Below are 15,169 nucleotides of genomic sequence, written 5' to 3' on the forward strand. Positions count from 1 at the left end.
GAAGTGATTACACTGATAAACGGTGTAGCAGAATAGTTTTCAAATTTTTAAGTTTAATTATTTTAAAAATAAAAATCTCATCAACTTATTGGGACATCGGTCTCATATACTCGCTAAAAGGGTATTGAAGAGTGGGTACAATATCGATTCGACTGCGATAGTTTTGCTGCATAACGCACATCTCCAGACCGCGCTGCCACCTTGTGCAAATTGGCGCAATTTAAACAAAAATAAGGAAAAAATCACAGTTACAATCGCGGGAGGGACGCCAAAAGACAAGTCAGAAGAAACCCGAGTGGCCAGTTAGATATAGCTACCGCCCACGCACAATTCGGTGACTCTGCAGCAAAGATATAGCGAAGCATCCCAGTGGTAAGAACGTCAGGTGCAAAGCGGCGTGAAAATGTTTATACAATCCTAATGCGTATGCGCTTTGTTATTGCAGCATCCGCATCGCAATTTTGAATTGCTATTTGCAATGACGACCCCGCTGCAGACACGAATGGCGCTGGCCGAGATTCCGGATCGCCTGGAGGCGCTGCGCATGGCCAACACCCCGACGAACGCCAATCGCCGGACTCCGGATGAGCCGACTCCGGCGACCATAATTAATACTCCGAACGCCAATGGAGGATTGGGCCTGCGGTTGGACAACGACGTGAATGTGGTGCAGGCCCAGGACTTTGTCTTCTCGCCGCTGCCTTCGCCGGATGAGCTGGTCATCCGGCAACGCGGTCGCCGGCGCTTCACCACCACCTTTTCGCCGGATAAAGTCAATGGAGGCGGGGGCGCAGGAATTGGTGCTTCCGGTGGCCCCTCCATGCGGAGTCCCTTCCAACGCACGCCCACCAAGAACCTGCAACTGACCAGCGGCATGATCCTGCGCAGTTCCCCTCGCAAGCGACTGACTATGGGCAGCACCCCGCCGGATCCCACGCCCATGGAGACCTATTCGCCCATCAAGATGGCCACCACCAAGCAACTCTGGCCAGGAACGCCTATAGTAAAGAAGCTGAAGATGGACGACCGACCTGTGGGTCAGACGAACACCGATGCGACGCTACCTTCCCTGTTGCAGGGTCTGTCCCAGGATCAGTTAATCGAATTGATCATGAACAACCTGAAGACTGCCAGCGATGAGGAGGAGATCAGGAGGCAGCTGCCCACGCCAGATACTAGGTAAGTTTACTCAAGCAAATTTGGTGGATTTTGTTCAACTTCTGATTCGAATCATGCGAAGCAGACATACTCGGCCCATATAACATATCTGACGAGTTATTCATTTAACTGCCTTAAAAATATTTAAAAATTATTTTCTCCTCTACCATAAAGATAACGAAGAAAAAAATTAAAATGTACAAATTTGAAAACTTTTTCGCAAAGCTGCTAAGAGGAAGAGTCAACAACTATATTCGCATAGCTGTCATAGGAAAAAAATTAAAAACAAGAAGGAAAGCAAACTTCGGCAAGCCGAAGTTCATATACCCTTGCAGCTATTGCATTAATTAAAAACTTTTGAAAACATTTAAATTATGATTTACTTGAGTATGTGCTAAAAAAAACATTGAAACTATGATGATTTGCAGCTCATTTATTAGATAGTTATTTTATATATTTTTATTATTTCTATGGGAGCTATGTGCTATAGACGTCCGAATTTGATAAAATTTATACCATAATTCTGAAATAATTAAACATCGCTATATGTCGAAGAACTAAACAAAAATTAAAAAACAGCAAAGTTATAATTTTTTTTCATTTATTTTTCCGATTGTTCCTATGGGAGCTATATGCTATAGTCGTCCGACTTTGATGAAATTAAAACCGTAATTCTGAAATATTAAACCATTACTATATCTCGAAGAGCTAAACAAAAATTAAAAAACAGCAAAGTTATAATTTTTTTCATTTATTTTTCCGATTGTTCCTATGGGAGCTATATGCTATAGTCGTCCGATTTTGATGAAATTTAAACCGTAAATCGGAAATATTTTACCATTACTATATGTCGAAGAACTAAACAAAAAATTAAAAAACAGCAAAGTTATAATTTTTTTTCATTTATTTTTCCGATTGTTCCTATGGGAGCTATATGCTATAGTCGTCCGATCCGGCTCGTTCCGACTTACATACTACCTGCAATAGAAAGACTTAATTTTTTAAAAATCATTCTACTTTATCATAAACCGGATGTATTAAAAATGTATTATGGGATAAAACATTTTTTTTAGGCGCCAAGGGTAGAGACTAGATTTTGCTCTATAAAAATAATAAACATAACATATCAAAGGGTCTTAGATTTATTATTTGTATAAATGACCTTTTTGATAGTACACATAATGCTTGATATTTTCGTCTAGATTGTCGATATAGACGCAGGAAAAAGTTTTCAATAGAACAATTTGATTTTAAGCACTGCCAATGATTATAGAAAGCTAAACATACATATGACTACTGGCAATTCGACAGTAAATAAATTAATGTTTTCAAGGACAGACCCAGGAAAACCACCTTAAAATATATTTTTTAACGACAACTTTCGTGCCTGACTTGCAGTTCGCTGGAGCAGGAGCTGCACCACGCCAAGCGGCTCATCTTCAAGTCCCTGCCCACCTCTCGCCTGTGTAAGAAGACCGATGCGGCGGCCTACTCCAAGGCGTCAATGCATCTCAACGAATTTAAGCGCGTTCTGCAAGCACAGGCCAAGCGCCTGCACGATTCCACTCACTGGGACGCCCTGGTGGACTATGTGACCATGGCCTGGCAGTGTGTGGCCAGCACCCCCAACTGGGAGAGCCACGCCCACAATGCTGTGCGGAGGCAGTGCTTTAAACTCCTGGCCTGCTCCTGCTACGCGGCCATTAAACACGGCGGAATGCGATTGGGACAGACGCGACTGGAGACTCTGGAACGCAATTTGCGCGAGTGGTCCAAGGACTACGAGGACGTGTTGTCCTGTGTTAATGCCTTGCAGCGTACGCTGAACAACCGTACCAGCTTATAAACACAATGGAGACTATAGACTCAAGGGAGACTTGCTGAACTCGAGGTTTAGTGGACCGAATCTAGGAAATAAGGCGAAATTTAGCATGTAAGCGAACGATATTTGGCGCGGCACGTGTTATACACTATTTTTAATTTTGTTCCTCAATATGTTGTCCTATTTAAAATGCACGCAAGCAGTTACAGCTTCTTTATTTAGTGATCTAAGCCACACGCTAACTAAAGTCGGTTAGCTTTATAAACTTGTATTTATTAACGCTTAAATATATGCTTAGCAAGTAGGTTTGATTACCATTGGACATTGTTTGAACTAAGTACACTTATTCGAATGTTTTACGGCTAGATCCTACAGCGCTATGACTATGTTGTACAACTTCCGCACGATGACACCGTTCATGACTACGCTCCAACTTTAACAAAATATCCGTCTTCTACTTATCCAGTGCAGTACACTGAATGCAGAAAGCAGGAGTATTAATATTTTTGGTATGTGCTGGCTCCGAGAACTGCCGGAAATGTGCCGCCCTGAAAATAGGGAAAGGGGAACACAGGATAAATTATTACTTTATTTTCGCTGAGAAATCCTTAAGAAACTCAATAATAATAGGATGCTGCAAAATATTCACGAGCACAATTGCGCAATCTGTTATTCCAGCTGTTCTCATATTTATTTATGAGCTGGCTCCCAATTTAGCAAAAGTGTTATGTTTATTATGGTAATCTGCTCGAAAATTTCTTGGTATAAACTACTCACAACGATAATATACAACCAAGGCTAATTACCTTTTCAAAATTTATATTGGGCCATATTTTAAGGCTTTTAAAGTTTGTTGTTATACTTTATGATTAAGAACTCTCTCATGACGCCCAGTAGCAAATGTGCTGTGAGCGCTTTCAATTAGCATTATAAACTAAATATAATTAGCATGGTTCGATTTTCTACCAGCGGATAATATTGACATGATCTCTTGGGCATTGTTGCTGTTATTTCTGGTATGTGTATGTTTATCGAAGGCGCCGTGTGGAAACAGAATCAGTGTATTTACATTATTAAATTAGCAGTGCTTTGTTAATCCCTTCTCATGTGTGAGTGGCGTGGGCTTTTAGCATGGATATTGTGTTTCCAGATGCAATGAGTTTGAGCAGAGCCCCGTGAATAACTCATTGGGATTGAGGCATGGTAGTTTCCTAATATATATAATACTTACACTTCTTGATCCAGATCTCAGCGCAGCAGCACTCCTTGACCGCCGCAAATGCAAAACAGGACTCCACGAAGGGTGTGTGCACTTTCTGATCCGCAAAGCACACATGTGGTACATAAGGCAAGCCCTCTGAAAAAAATAGAATACAGGATTAAGCTCAATTTTGATGTTGATTAAATATAAAACCAATTATTTACTATTTTCCAAACCCCAAACTTAACTTGTTGAAGGTGTTCAAAATATTTACTTGAAAACCATTTAGATACTGGTTAAAAACGTAAATCCAAATAATCAATCCATGGTTTTAATTTTTTTTTAAATTTGACTAATTTCGGAATTTGTTTTCATTTAATTTAAATAACATTTAAAATTAAATTAAATGCATATACATTTAAATTTTTTTCTCTTTGATTTCATTTATTGCGGCTTTTAGTTTTGGCTGTTAGACTATTTTCCGATTTTTTTTGAATATCTGAAAATTTAATTCAAATCACATTTCACCTAAATATCTTATAATCTCTAATATTTTCCACATATTTTTAACATCCTACTTTTTATGTGAAACGCAAATATATTAAGTTTCTTCATAAGATGACTTAGGTCATTTTGGATTCATAGTTTTTTAAATAAATTACGCAAGGTTTTTAAAAAAGATCCTGAGTCATAAAATCGTATTTCTTAGTGTACCAGTATGTGGGCAAATCCAGCGTGACGAACGCTACATTCATTCTCGTTTCCGGACGGAAACGAATTTTTTAAAGAAGATAAGAAGTGGAAGTTAATTTAAAATTTTGAGCATAATTTTTTTTTTTGTTTAATAATAATGACATTTTTTAAACAATCATACTAAAACCGGTAGAACAATAAACAAGGTTGGCATATTGGCATCGCAGTGATTGTAAATGTCATAAGTTGATGTTTTAATATCCTCAAATTTAATTATATTATTTAAGTAACCCATTCATTATATTCTGTTCAATACGATTGAGAACTTGTGTGGCGGGTTTCGCTGGAAAAATAAACAATTTTCAACGATTTCAATATGTTGCCCCCATTTTGAAATCAAGTGCCTAACTTTTATAATAGAAACCACTTAATTTAAATACACAATTTATGAAACTTTTTCGCTTTGAGCAGAAACGGAAATCGATAAAATAGAATATGTTTATTAGGAGCTGCCACGAAAAACCTACAATAATTCTGAAGAAAATATAAACTGTTGCGAGTGACTAAATTTGAACGGCATTGTTTCTCGATCGGATCATAACATATGCCTGTATTATTTTTCGTTTGGCCTGTTTTTAGACGCCCATTTGTTTACAAATGCTCAACGCTTTGAATTTTATGAAGTTCCATGTCTACAGTTTTAGGTACATAGAAGGCCCACACAGAATAGTTTTTGATGGTGCGTGTCGCCGATATTTATGCAATTAAATAATTATTAGTTAATGAAAACAGACACGGCGCTCGGAGTGTAATATGTTAGGTCAAATCAGTGTCTGCTCTCGCAATTGTTAATAATCTTTAGAGACGTTTGACAACCCGAGGACAATCGGGTAAAAACACAAATCGACAGATTGTTGAAAAAGAAAATGCATATTGAGTGTGATTGATTACACGAGGCAACAAATATGTGGTTATCACTGAAACGATCTTTATAGTGATTATTTTCAAAGCTGTTATGATTCACATTTACCCTGTCAACATATGAATAATTAATAAAATTATTAATGGATTTAATTGGGATGTTTCGGGGAGGTGGAAATATATAAAAGAACATTGAAATAGCTGTCAAATTTAATGGTACACAATTATGGAAATATTTGAAATGGGCGCTATAAGCGGCACCTAAAAATGGTGATCAAGAAGTAAAGGTATAGCCACCCACCCAGTTGCCTGGACAGGTGTTTTTCGATTGTTATTTCAGGCACGTTCCTTATTGATTGGATTTGTTGCCGGTAGTAGGAATCGCCAACAGCATACTAAAGGAAACTCGTCAGTCGCAAGAAATGTTGAGTCAATAGTAATATAATATTTACCCAGTTATCAGATACTTGCGTTGGGAACAGTCAGATCATTTGTTTTTTACAATGGTTGAGATTTTGCTCTATTTTAGAAGCAGTTAAAGGGATTCAACTGATAAGAAGTTTTAAGAGGTGCAAATATGTAATAAAAAAATACTCTGATGACCAAGTTAAACGTAAAGTAAACAGGAAAAGAGAGCTCAATATTTGAGATATTCCCTATCTTAAGTCAATATACGCCTAACAACCCCAATGACACTTTTTAACCCTTCGAGATAGCGATTTCAAGAACTCAAGAATTTGTTTTTAATATTGATATTTGATAACAATATTTTCCCAGAAGACCTTAATGGGCTAACAACCTACTTAAATGCATAAAAATCCAATACCAAAGTGAAATTAACAAAATTGTATTTAATGAGTGACCAACACAAAACAATTCAAAGGCGGGAGTATTCGAAAAGGAAAACTACAGGGGCATGGAAAACTGCGCGCCTTGAAGAAAATCATTCAACTGTAGACAATCCAAGCGCCGAACCCACTAAAATTCCCCCAACAAGGCAGAATGCACATCAACAAGTAGAAAATGTTCAACAAAAAGTAAAAACAACTGGAAGAATTATAAACTGACGCTTGGACATTTGGAATGCCAATGTAATTTAACTACAGTGAATGTCAATCAAGCGAAATAGACTTTACGTTTGTTGTCAGCTTCTTATAGGTCAATATTTTAATATTTAATTAAATTTACTATTAATTTACATTTAGATTTTTGTTGTTCTTTCGAATCCACAAATTGAAAAAATAAAAAGAACACTACAATATATTTAAATGGTAAATAGTTAGTAACTCTTAGTTCAAATGCTTTAAAACGATAGGTTTGACCAAAGTCTAGCTTTCATTATAGGCAATATAAATATTATATATAATACAAATTTGACTTTGGGCCACTTATAACTTAATTTAAAAATTACAAGTTTTTGAACTTAGTTGAAACATGATAAGTGTGATAATTCAAACATTTAATTTTTACAAAAACCCCCCGCCTTCAAATAAGTTTCTACTGTGTCAGTATAAAACACGATTAGTTTTTCTAATTGATTGACAATAAAAACAATGGTTGAATAAAGTTTTAACGTTATTTAAATATTTTAAGTATTGAATTATTTTCCCTAGGCAGTCTCCACTGTAGTGGTTGCAAGTCGAGGCAATGAAGCGTGTCGCAGCATTAGAGTGCGGTTCAATCAGTGGACCAGACTTAACAACTTCCGCGCCGCATCACGTGCCAAGTGGAAGAGCACAGCCCGTGGAATAAGTATCTGCCACCTTTACGACCATGGGATAGTTCTGAGGCTTGGATACTTGGGCCAACTGTTGCGTCATCGACGGCAGCGCCTTAGACAGTAATTTGCGTGAGTGCGGTTTGTTAAGGGCCTCTGAATCGGACAAAATGAGCTAATGAGGCTCTTTAGAGAGTTGACTTTGCCACTGCGTTGCAAGTGGGTTAGTGGCACGTCTTTATTTTGTGTGTTTACTGTGGGAGTCTGCTACTGCGGCTGGGTTGCAGAGTTTTGTTTATTGTTGTATGGCGCCATCTGCTGAGACTCATGCGGCAAGTCATAAATATCAACCCAGGTGAACAAGTACACTACCAAAACTTTTTTTTTTACTTTAGTTTAACCCATTAAATTTGACTTAACCTTTTTCAATTTTCTGAAGCTTCAAAAACCAATTACAATTCTAAGATTTCTATTTCCTTTGGCACATTTAAAATAAAGGCAATAAATAATTTCTTATTTTTATTGGCTTACTTACCTTCTCGGTGTTGGAGCTCGCACCAGCAATGATCGTTGATAAACTGCAAATAGAATATTTTATAATTAAATTTATTGCCATTTGATCTTAATTATTTTAAATGCGGGCTTTATTTATTACCTTAGTTCCCAGACAATATTTCGGTGTATTCGGTGGGCACTCAATTGAACTGCAGGCATATTTCTGGCCCCTTGCTATAAAGACAGAAGATTTAAACGTTGTATAAAACAAGAATTTTTGTTTAAAAAAATAGCGCTGACGGAGTTGTTCAAACAATGGCCATTTACTGTAGTTAAAATATTTATATTTTTGTTGTAAATAAGATTTTACTTTTTCTCAGGGGAAGCGTAATCAGTCGCCTTTTATAAAATTTTTGGTTTTATATTTTTAAAGCAAGGAAGATTTTTGTTTAAAATTTTAAATCATTAATCATATTTGCTTAAAATGAGTGTTTTACGTTTTATATTGTATGAAGACTTTGTATAAAGTCCTTTGTAATCACTCCATCAAGTAAATTATTATAAATATATTTATATATATATGTTTGTATTATATGTTGCTTATTTATAACTTCTATGAAGCAATTGATAGGGTGAGTCCAAAAAAAATAGTTACCAGAATATTCCCAAAAAAAAACTGTCGTTAAAACTATACTATTGTATAACAAGATGATAATTAAATTAATGCCCAGAAAGTATCAAAATGAAACGTATGTGGTTCAAAAAAAAAGGCCTTAGTCTACAGTTTTAGACTCTTCTGTATAGAAAACTAAAAGTAGTATTGAATCAATAATTTAATACTGGCTCTAGTTTGTTTTCAAAACACTCTCATTATAACTAAATTTTCAGTTTTTTTCTTGGGTGTAAGCAATAAATTGTTGCCAAAGTTTTAAATTGTTCATTTTGAATATCTTATATTTCTAAAATGTTAGTATTGAGTCCCATTTCGGGTTACTTACTGCCATTTATTTTCTGCAGGGACTCCATGGCCGACAGCTGGGTCACCTGGTGGTCGAAGGTGTACTCCTCGTAACTGTCGCTATATGGTGGGACCCGAGGACGCAGGTCCTCCTTGTCGCACATGATGCAGGAGGATTGTGGAGCACCGAGGACAGATCCGAGGCAGATCGCCAGCACAAGCGCCACTGCCAGGAATGATGGGATGACCGCGGGCTGATAACGCAGGCTGACCTTTGGGTCTAAGGGCTTATCGGTGGATCTGGGCGGCGATTTCTGCAATCTCCGGCACTGGCAACTCTCTATGGCAAGTCCGACGCATTCCAATTCGCTCCACATCGTGCCTGGTCGTCCGATTTCGATCATTTTATTGTGCACAATTATCACATTAATTAGCTGGGCTTTATTGGCGTTTTATTTCGGCTTAGTTTGTGCGTCGTTGCGGTCGCAGCAATCGAATACGATCTGTAAGTCGCACGGATGCGGAGATTGAGATTTTTAGAGATCGGACTGACTATAGTAAGCTAAAAATGCGGTCGTGATCTGAATATAGATTCCAATCGCATATATGGCTCGGATTCTATGCGCTTTCCACACGAACAACTTTTGTCTAATTCACTTTACAGCTGATTGGTTTAATGGCATTTCTGTATTGTTTAACAATTTTTAACGTTTTTCTTTGAACTGCAGTAACTTGATGTGGCAGGAAACTTGAGTTGGTTAAATAGGCCAATTTTTAGACAGTTGCAAGAAATTGCAATAAGTCTATAACTTTTCACATTTAATATTCTATCACTCGTCGATTTTTAATTAGTTTATTTTTAAAATTATATATATAGGGGATAATTTAGTTTTTTTTAAACATTTTCTGAATTAGTTCCCAATTGATTCCACATTCCAATAGCAATCCTTTTTGACAGAAAAACACTTTTTCACTTCTTTTTCTAATTATTTCTTTGGCGACCATATCCAAAATAAACTTCGTTCAAATTAAAACTCGAAATATACCAATTCCACATATCCACAAATTGTTGCACAAAATCGCCTCCTTTCATCTCATTTGTTGCTGATAAATGACTTTAGAATTTGGTAGATATTTTTTTTTCGACAAAAAAAATGCCTGGTATTCTTGAGAATAATTTATTAAGAAGCTGACCAGCAACTCACTCAACGCCTCTCATAAATTAAAGTTACAAATATCACACACGCACGTGAGGAGGCGGAATGAAGGAAACAATATTTGTCGTACCGCTGCGATGGTTTCGCATCAAGATCGACGGCCACACGTCCGATTCCCAGCCTATGCAAATTCGTTCTGAGCAACTCGCACCGACTTTTACACTGCGGCAGCGCGGCACACAGTGGGCCAATCTGGCCGTATTTCAATTGAATTTCAACTACTTTTATTACATTGCAAATATCTAAACGTTAAACTAAATGTTAAAACTAAACGCCAGAATTAATGGAACCCAAGCATAGATGCTGCCTAAAAGTGATAAAAATATCAAGCGTTCGATTTTTATATACCAAATTTAATATTTTTATTTTAAAAATCATTAAAAGCACTTATTCTTTGAAAAACAAAATATATATTTCTCCGATAACGGGTACTTTTTGGTAAATAAAATAAAAGTCACAAAATATCTGTCATTAAAAACATTCATTATAAATGTGTGCATAATAATAAATAAATAATTTTTCCTTCATATTTATTAAAAAGTTGTTGGTCGTTGATGTTAAAATAAAATAATATTTCACAAAAATGTTACAAATTTATTATAAAACAGAAACTGCAAATTAAAATAACTACTTGCTACTGCGGATAATTCGTTCATTACCTTTTAAAATAGGGCTATTATTTTGTTGTTACCCAAAAAGCAACTTAAACACATTCGCATTCACATTTTTGTACCAAAATAAATATTGTTCTTTGCACTGTGGGTTGGCGTAGTAAACGATGGGCAGCACGAGCATTCGCTTCGTGGAGCTCTTAATGCCCGATCACCAGTTGGAAGCCCGTCGACTTGAATAAAAGCCAATGCCGCCGAGCGGTTGCATTTAAAGGGAGAATCGGCTAAGGTATGAAAACTGCACGGACAAATATATATAAATAATATATACAAACATATACAAACATAAGTAAAGACTACATATAAAAAAAAATTGTTTGCTTTTAAGTGGAATTAAGAGTCAGAATAAAGTTAAATAATTACAAAAGGATAGTGATTCAGAGTATGATGAAAAGGATCAAAAAGTTGTAAATAAAAACAAAAATATAAAATGTTATTTCTTAAAAATCTATAGTGTTTCACAAAATGGTAAACAAGATAAAAAAAAAACTATAGTTTTGTATACAAACTCTAAAATGCAACCAATAACGTAACCGATCTTATTATCTTAACATCAAATGAGATCATCAAGCTTTTTCTATTAGACCACTTTTTCCACCTGGTAAATAAAAACTCTGCTCAATTCACACTTTCCGATGATTAGCGCCGCCTATCAACAGGCATTTAATCAAATACCCTCAAAAATAATGCTCCATTAATAATATGGCTCTTAATAAGCCCCAGTAATTTGTTCAAAATGAAGCAGAACCATTTCCCTTTCCCGAAAAAAAAAATAAATAAAAAACATTCATACCTTGGCATACCGAACAAACAATATCTGACACACATTGAAATATTTTTATAATTTATGCCCACCTAAATGCCCCGGAACGATCCCTTTAAAATATATATATATATATATCTGCATCTCTATACCTAGCCCAAAATATATGCATGTGTAATGTTCCCTGGGCTTCATAATTTTGTGTTTTAAAAATAAAATGGAAAATCACATAAACGAGGTGGCTAGGAAGTTTTCATTTGGTTCCTACTCGAATCTTTTGTTTATTTGTATAACTGCAACCTGCTATGCACCACTGCTCCTATGTCCAAAATCGTAAATCTTGACAGGCCAACCCGTCCGATTTTCTGTTTGGAAAAGCATCATTTTATGGACCTTACTTTCTAGAATTTCCCAAGACTATTTAATTCTGCTGGGCTCATGATTTGTGGGCGGTTATTGTGTTTTCCCAATGCTTTTCGCTTGATGTGGTTTCAGCTACCACAGCACTTAAAGGCATAAGTCCGCGTGTAAATATCTCGACTGTATAAAAATATCATTTATATGACGGCATATGGCTTAAAGAACTTAATACCATCCACCGCCCTGCAAAGGATATTGTGGCAAGCGAAGGGCGCCGGGGAAAGCGTGTCAAGGTGAAAGTGAATCATGCCGAGAATACCTCCCCTGGTTATGATTTTATGGCTTTAATGGGGCACTTCCCCCCTCTCTAAGTGGCCAAACAAAAAGGGCGCGTCTATTTGGCAGGTAATGGAAAAATTACTCTCTCGAAGCTTTTCGATTGAGTTTAAGCACGCGAACCAATTTAAATTCGCAAATTTGCATGCAAATATTTGGATTTACCGCAAGCTCTTAATCGGCGTTGAGTGGGCCTAATGGATGGGGGAGGAAATGCTGGAAAAATTATATCATTATCTTTATCAGCCATATCTAGGCGATTTTTATTAAAGATTTTTTAAATCTTGAAATATACATTTGCGGCTGTCTAAATGAATTTTATCTTGTATTTTGAGTTCTTTTAAGGTCAATAGGAATGTATCATTAAAACTGTGCTCTCACGAAAATATAATTGGTTAACCGGATGCAGCAGAAAGCTTCAAGCATTTAAGATAAAAACAGTTTTGCTGACAATCGGGCTAAAAATACTTTATTTGTATTTATATTTGATAAATGTGCTAATTATCTAGCAAACTAGTGTATCGTTTAATATCTTAAAATTGAGGACAAAAATATTTGTTGTTGGTACTTTACTTTAAATGTTTTATCTAGTTAACTTACCTAAATCTCGTTATTTCGAGCTTATGTTAATCTAAAGAAAGGTTTTGAAACGTATTCAAATTGACTGCTTAAAGTCTACTACAAGTAAAAGTGTGAAACTGTATTTAAATAACTCAGACGAATGACACAGATAAGTTATAAACCTTATATTATTTTCACGCCTCCCTAACCATAAATATATCATATCTTTATTAGCTTTGCATTTTTGTTTGTTTTAGCTAAGTTTTATGTTTGAAATTTTAAATTCTAGGCGTGTGTACTTTTTGCAAATATTCGTATATTTTAAAGAATTTCTAACAAACCGCGTTGACCTAGGTCTATCAATTTTAAATTGTATTTTCTATGTCCATTAAACCCGACCTACCTTTGAAACTTCAGAAAACATCTGCCTTGAACTTAGCTAATGCAAAATCTCACCCACCCTAAGATATGGCTGCGCATGCGGTCTATTGGGATTCGTAACCCTTATCAGCGAAGAAACACCCCGAGAAAACAATCCTTAAAAGGCAAGGAAGAAGCAAGCCCGCGAAAGAGAGATATCCTGCCAGAGAGTAAGTCCCCAAAGTACAATGCTCTCATTTTCAAACAAAAACTCGTTTCTGTAGTGCTTCTAAAACCGTTCCCCCCCATAACATACAGTTTTGTCACCACTGGACGAGGCAATGATTTTTGCGCCTCCATATTTATGATCATTTTCCCACTGAATAATCAATCAACAAAATCGCAAAAGTAACATATATACACTATTTTTAAACCGCTAACTAGAGAATGCTTTCAGAGCGTATAATTTATGTTGTAACATTTAAAACTTTTTTATCTTGCTTTGGGGGATTTTTTTGTCTCGAAAATTGTCCGTTTTTTTTCGAGGCCAAAACCATTTGGTGTTGTTTTTTTCGCGTTTTTTCAAACATTAAGATTTTAATCGCTCAACGAGACGCACCAATTTGTCAATATTTAAAAAAAGTTGAACATAAATTTTCACAGCAGCAACAAAAAATAAAGTTTGGGGCGGAAAATAGAGAATGGCGACAAATGATTTTGGTTTGTACACAAAACACAGTGACAGTTCAAGTACGTTTAAATTTTTTGTGGCTGCAATTCTTTTATTTGTGTTATTATAACAATTAAGATAGATAATTTTGGAGTAGTTACACACTTGGGATTTTTTCTGTTATTTTTTAAACCGACTCTTGTTGTTGAGCTTGTTGTTTAGGCAGCGCAGTAAACGCGACTGAAGGATAAAAGCGTGACGTAGACCGGCGACAGCTTGCGGCTATGGCAACAACAACAACCACGACAACAAGGACAATAACACAACACTGAGAAAAATTTTGCGTACTGAAATGTCTGAAAAGGTTACATCATTACATCAACCAATTATATTACTGTTAGTTATTAAAATAACTATTTTCGAACGAAAATCTTTAGTTTTTAGAGAGACAAAATTTCCTTTCCATCGAATTTCCATTAGTTAAGCAACGAGAATAAGTATGAAATTTTGAAACTTAGAGTTATGTTTGTTATTTTTCTACGAACATTTAAATACTCACATTAATGGTTGTAAATTATTAGAAGAATTAAGTATTTTAAAATCAAACAGTTTATTATATATAAATCAATAATAATATTAATACAATTTAAATAATTTTAATATGATTAAGAAAAGGAAAATAAACATGTGCTAATAAATAAAGGATTAATCTTGTAAATAATTAAAAAAAAATGCTCTACATATTTAGACTAGTTTTCTACTAGTTTTGTTTTCTGTGCACCAACGTCGAAGTTACTGACGACAACAATAGAGACTCACATCCTTCTGTCTGGCAGCCGTCCTCTTAGAAAGCAACCCCCAAGCGAGAAAGTTTTCCTGCTGGCAATGCTGTCTAACCGAAAGAGAGAGCTACTGCCCCCGACTAAAAAAAAGAGAGTCGAAAAGGGCCGCTAGAGAACCCTGGAAATACAATCTCTCTATAGAGCAACAGGCTACCCACATCAAACCCAAAACAAACCCGAGCTGAGCAAAATACCGTTCTATTCGCCAAGAGGAAAAGTTTGCTCAGCTAATGGCAAATCAGTGGAGTTAGAGGGGATGGCGAATATTATTGGGATAGGTCTAATGGGGTGCGTCAGATTTATTGACTAATGGAATTCGGGGAGCGCCAGGTGTAGAACAAACAAATAGAAATCCCAAAAATGTATGAGGGCGATAATAACATCAATGATGTGAAAAGGCGATGGTAAAAATTGATTTCGGCTA

General features: G+C 36.0%; 2 protein-coding genes across 8 annotated transcripts; one reads left to right on the forward strand and one right to left on the reverse strand.

The window, feature by feature from the left end:
- Window positions 1-182: 182 nt before the first annotated feature.
- Window positions 183-3,302, forward strand: LOC128259976 (uncharacterized). Its single transcript, XM_052992629.1, has 3 exons — window positions 183-372; window positions 446-1,179; window positions 2,557-3,302. Exons 2-3 carry the CDS (start codon window positions 479-481, stop codon window positions 3,002-3,004), a joined length of 1,149 nt encoding a protein of 382 aa, XP_052848589.1. The 5' UTR covers window positions 183-372; window positions 446-478; the 3' UTR covers window positions 3,005-3,302.
- On the reverse strand, window positions 3,233-14,135 carry LOC128259977 (uncharacterized). 7 transcript variants are annotated; one of them, XM_052992635.1, is made up of 6 exons: window positions 14,069-14,135; window positions 9,006-9,468; window positions 8,168-8,241; window positions 8,048-8,090; window positions 4,212-4,337; window positions 3,233-3,528 (listed from the first exon to the last, which is right to left on the reverse strand). In XM_052992635.1, the coding sequence occupies exons 2-6, from the start codon at window positions 9,367-9,369 to the stop codon at window positions 3,416-3,418; spliced, it is 720 nt and encodes a 239-aa protein (XP_052848595.1). In that variant the 5' UTR covers window positions 9,370-9,468; window positions 14,069-14,135; the 3' UTR covers window positions 3,233-3,415. The 7 variants fall into 7 exon arrangements, with proteins under 7 accessions (XP_052848595.1, XP_052848591.1, XP_052848590.1 ...); XM_052992631.1 differs by lacking the exon at window positions 14,069-14,135 and adding an exon at window positions 10,842-11,040; XM_052992630.1 differs by lacking the exon at window positions 14,069-14,135 and adding an exon at window positions 10,253-10,374.
- Window positions 14,136-15,169: the final 1,034 nt, after the last annotated feature.

The sequence above is a fragment of the Drosophila gunungcola genome (genome assembly GCF_025200985.1).
Source record: "Drosophila gunungcola strain Sukarami chromosome 3L unlocalized genomic scaffold, Dgunungcola_SK_2 000014F, whole genome shotgun sequence".
In the NCBI taxonomy this organism is placed as follows: Eukaryota; Metazoa; Arthropoda; class Insecta; order Diptera; family Drosophilidae; genus Drosophila; species Drosophila gunungcola.

Coding starts and splice junctions, on each gene's coding strand:
- LOC128259976 (XM_052992629.1), top strand. CDS start 479: ATGACGACCCCGCTGCAGACACGAATGGCGCTGGCCGAGATTCCGGAT. Junction 1,180..2,556: donor CTGCCCACGCCAGATACTAG/GTAAGTTTACTC, acceptor CCTGACTTGCAG/TTCGCTGGAGCAGGAGCTGC.
- LOC128259977 (XM_052992635.1), bottom strand. CDS start 9,369: ATGATCGAAATCGGACGACCAGGCACGATGTGGAGCGAATTGGAATGC. Junction 8,091..8,167: donor AATATTGTCTGGGAACTAAG/GTAATAAATAAA, acceptor TTCTATTTGCAG/TTTATCAACGATCATTGCTG. Junction 4,338..8,047: donor CGAGCTCCAACACCGAGAAG/GTAAGTAAGCCA, acceptor TATTTTTTTCAG/AGGGCTTGCCTTATGTACCA.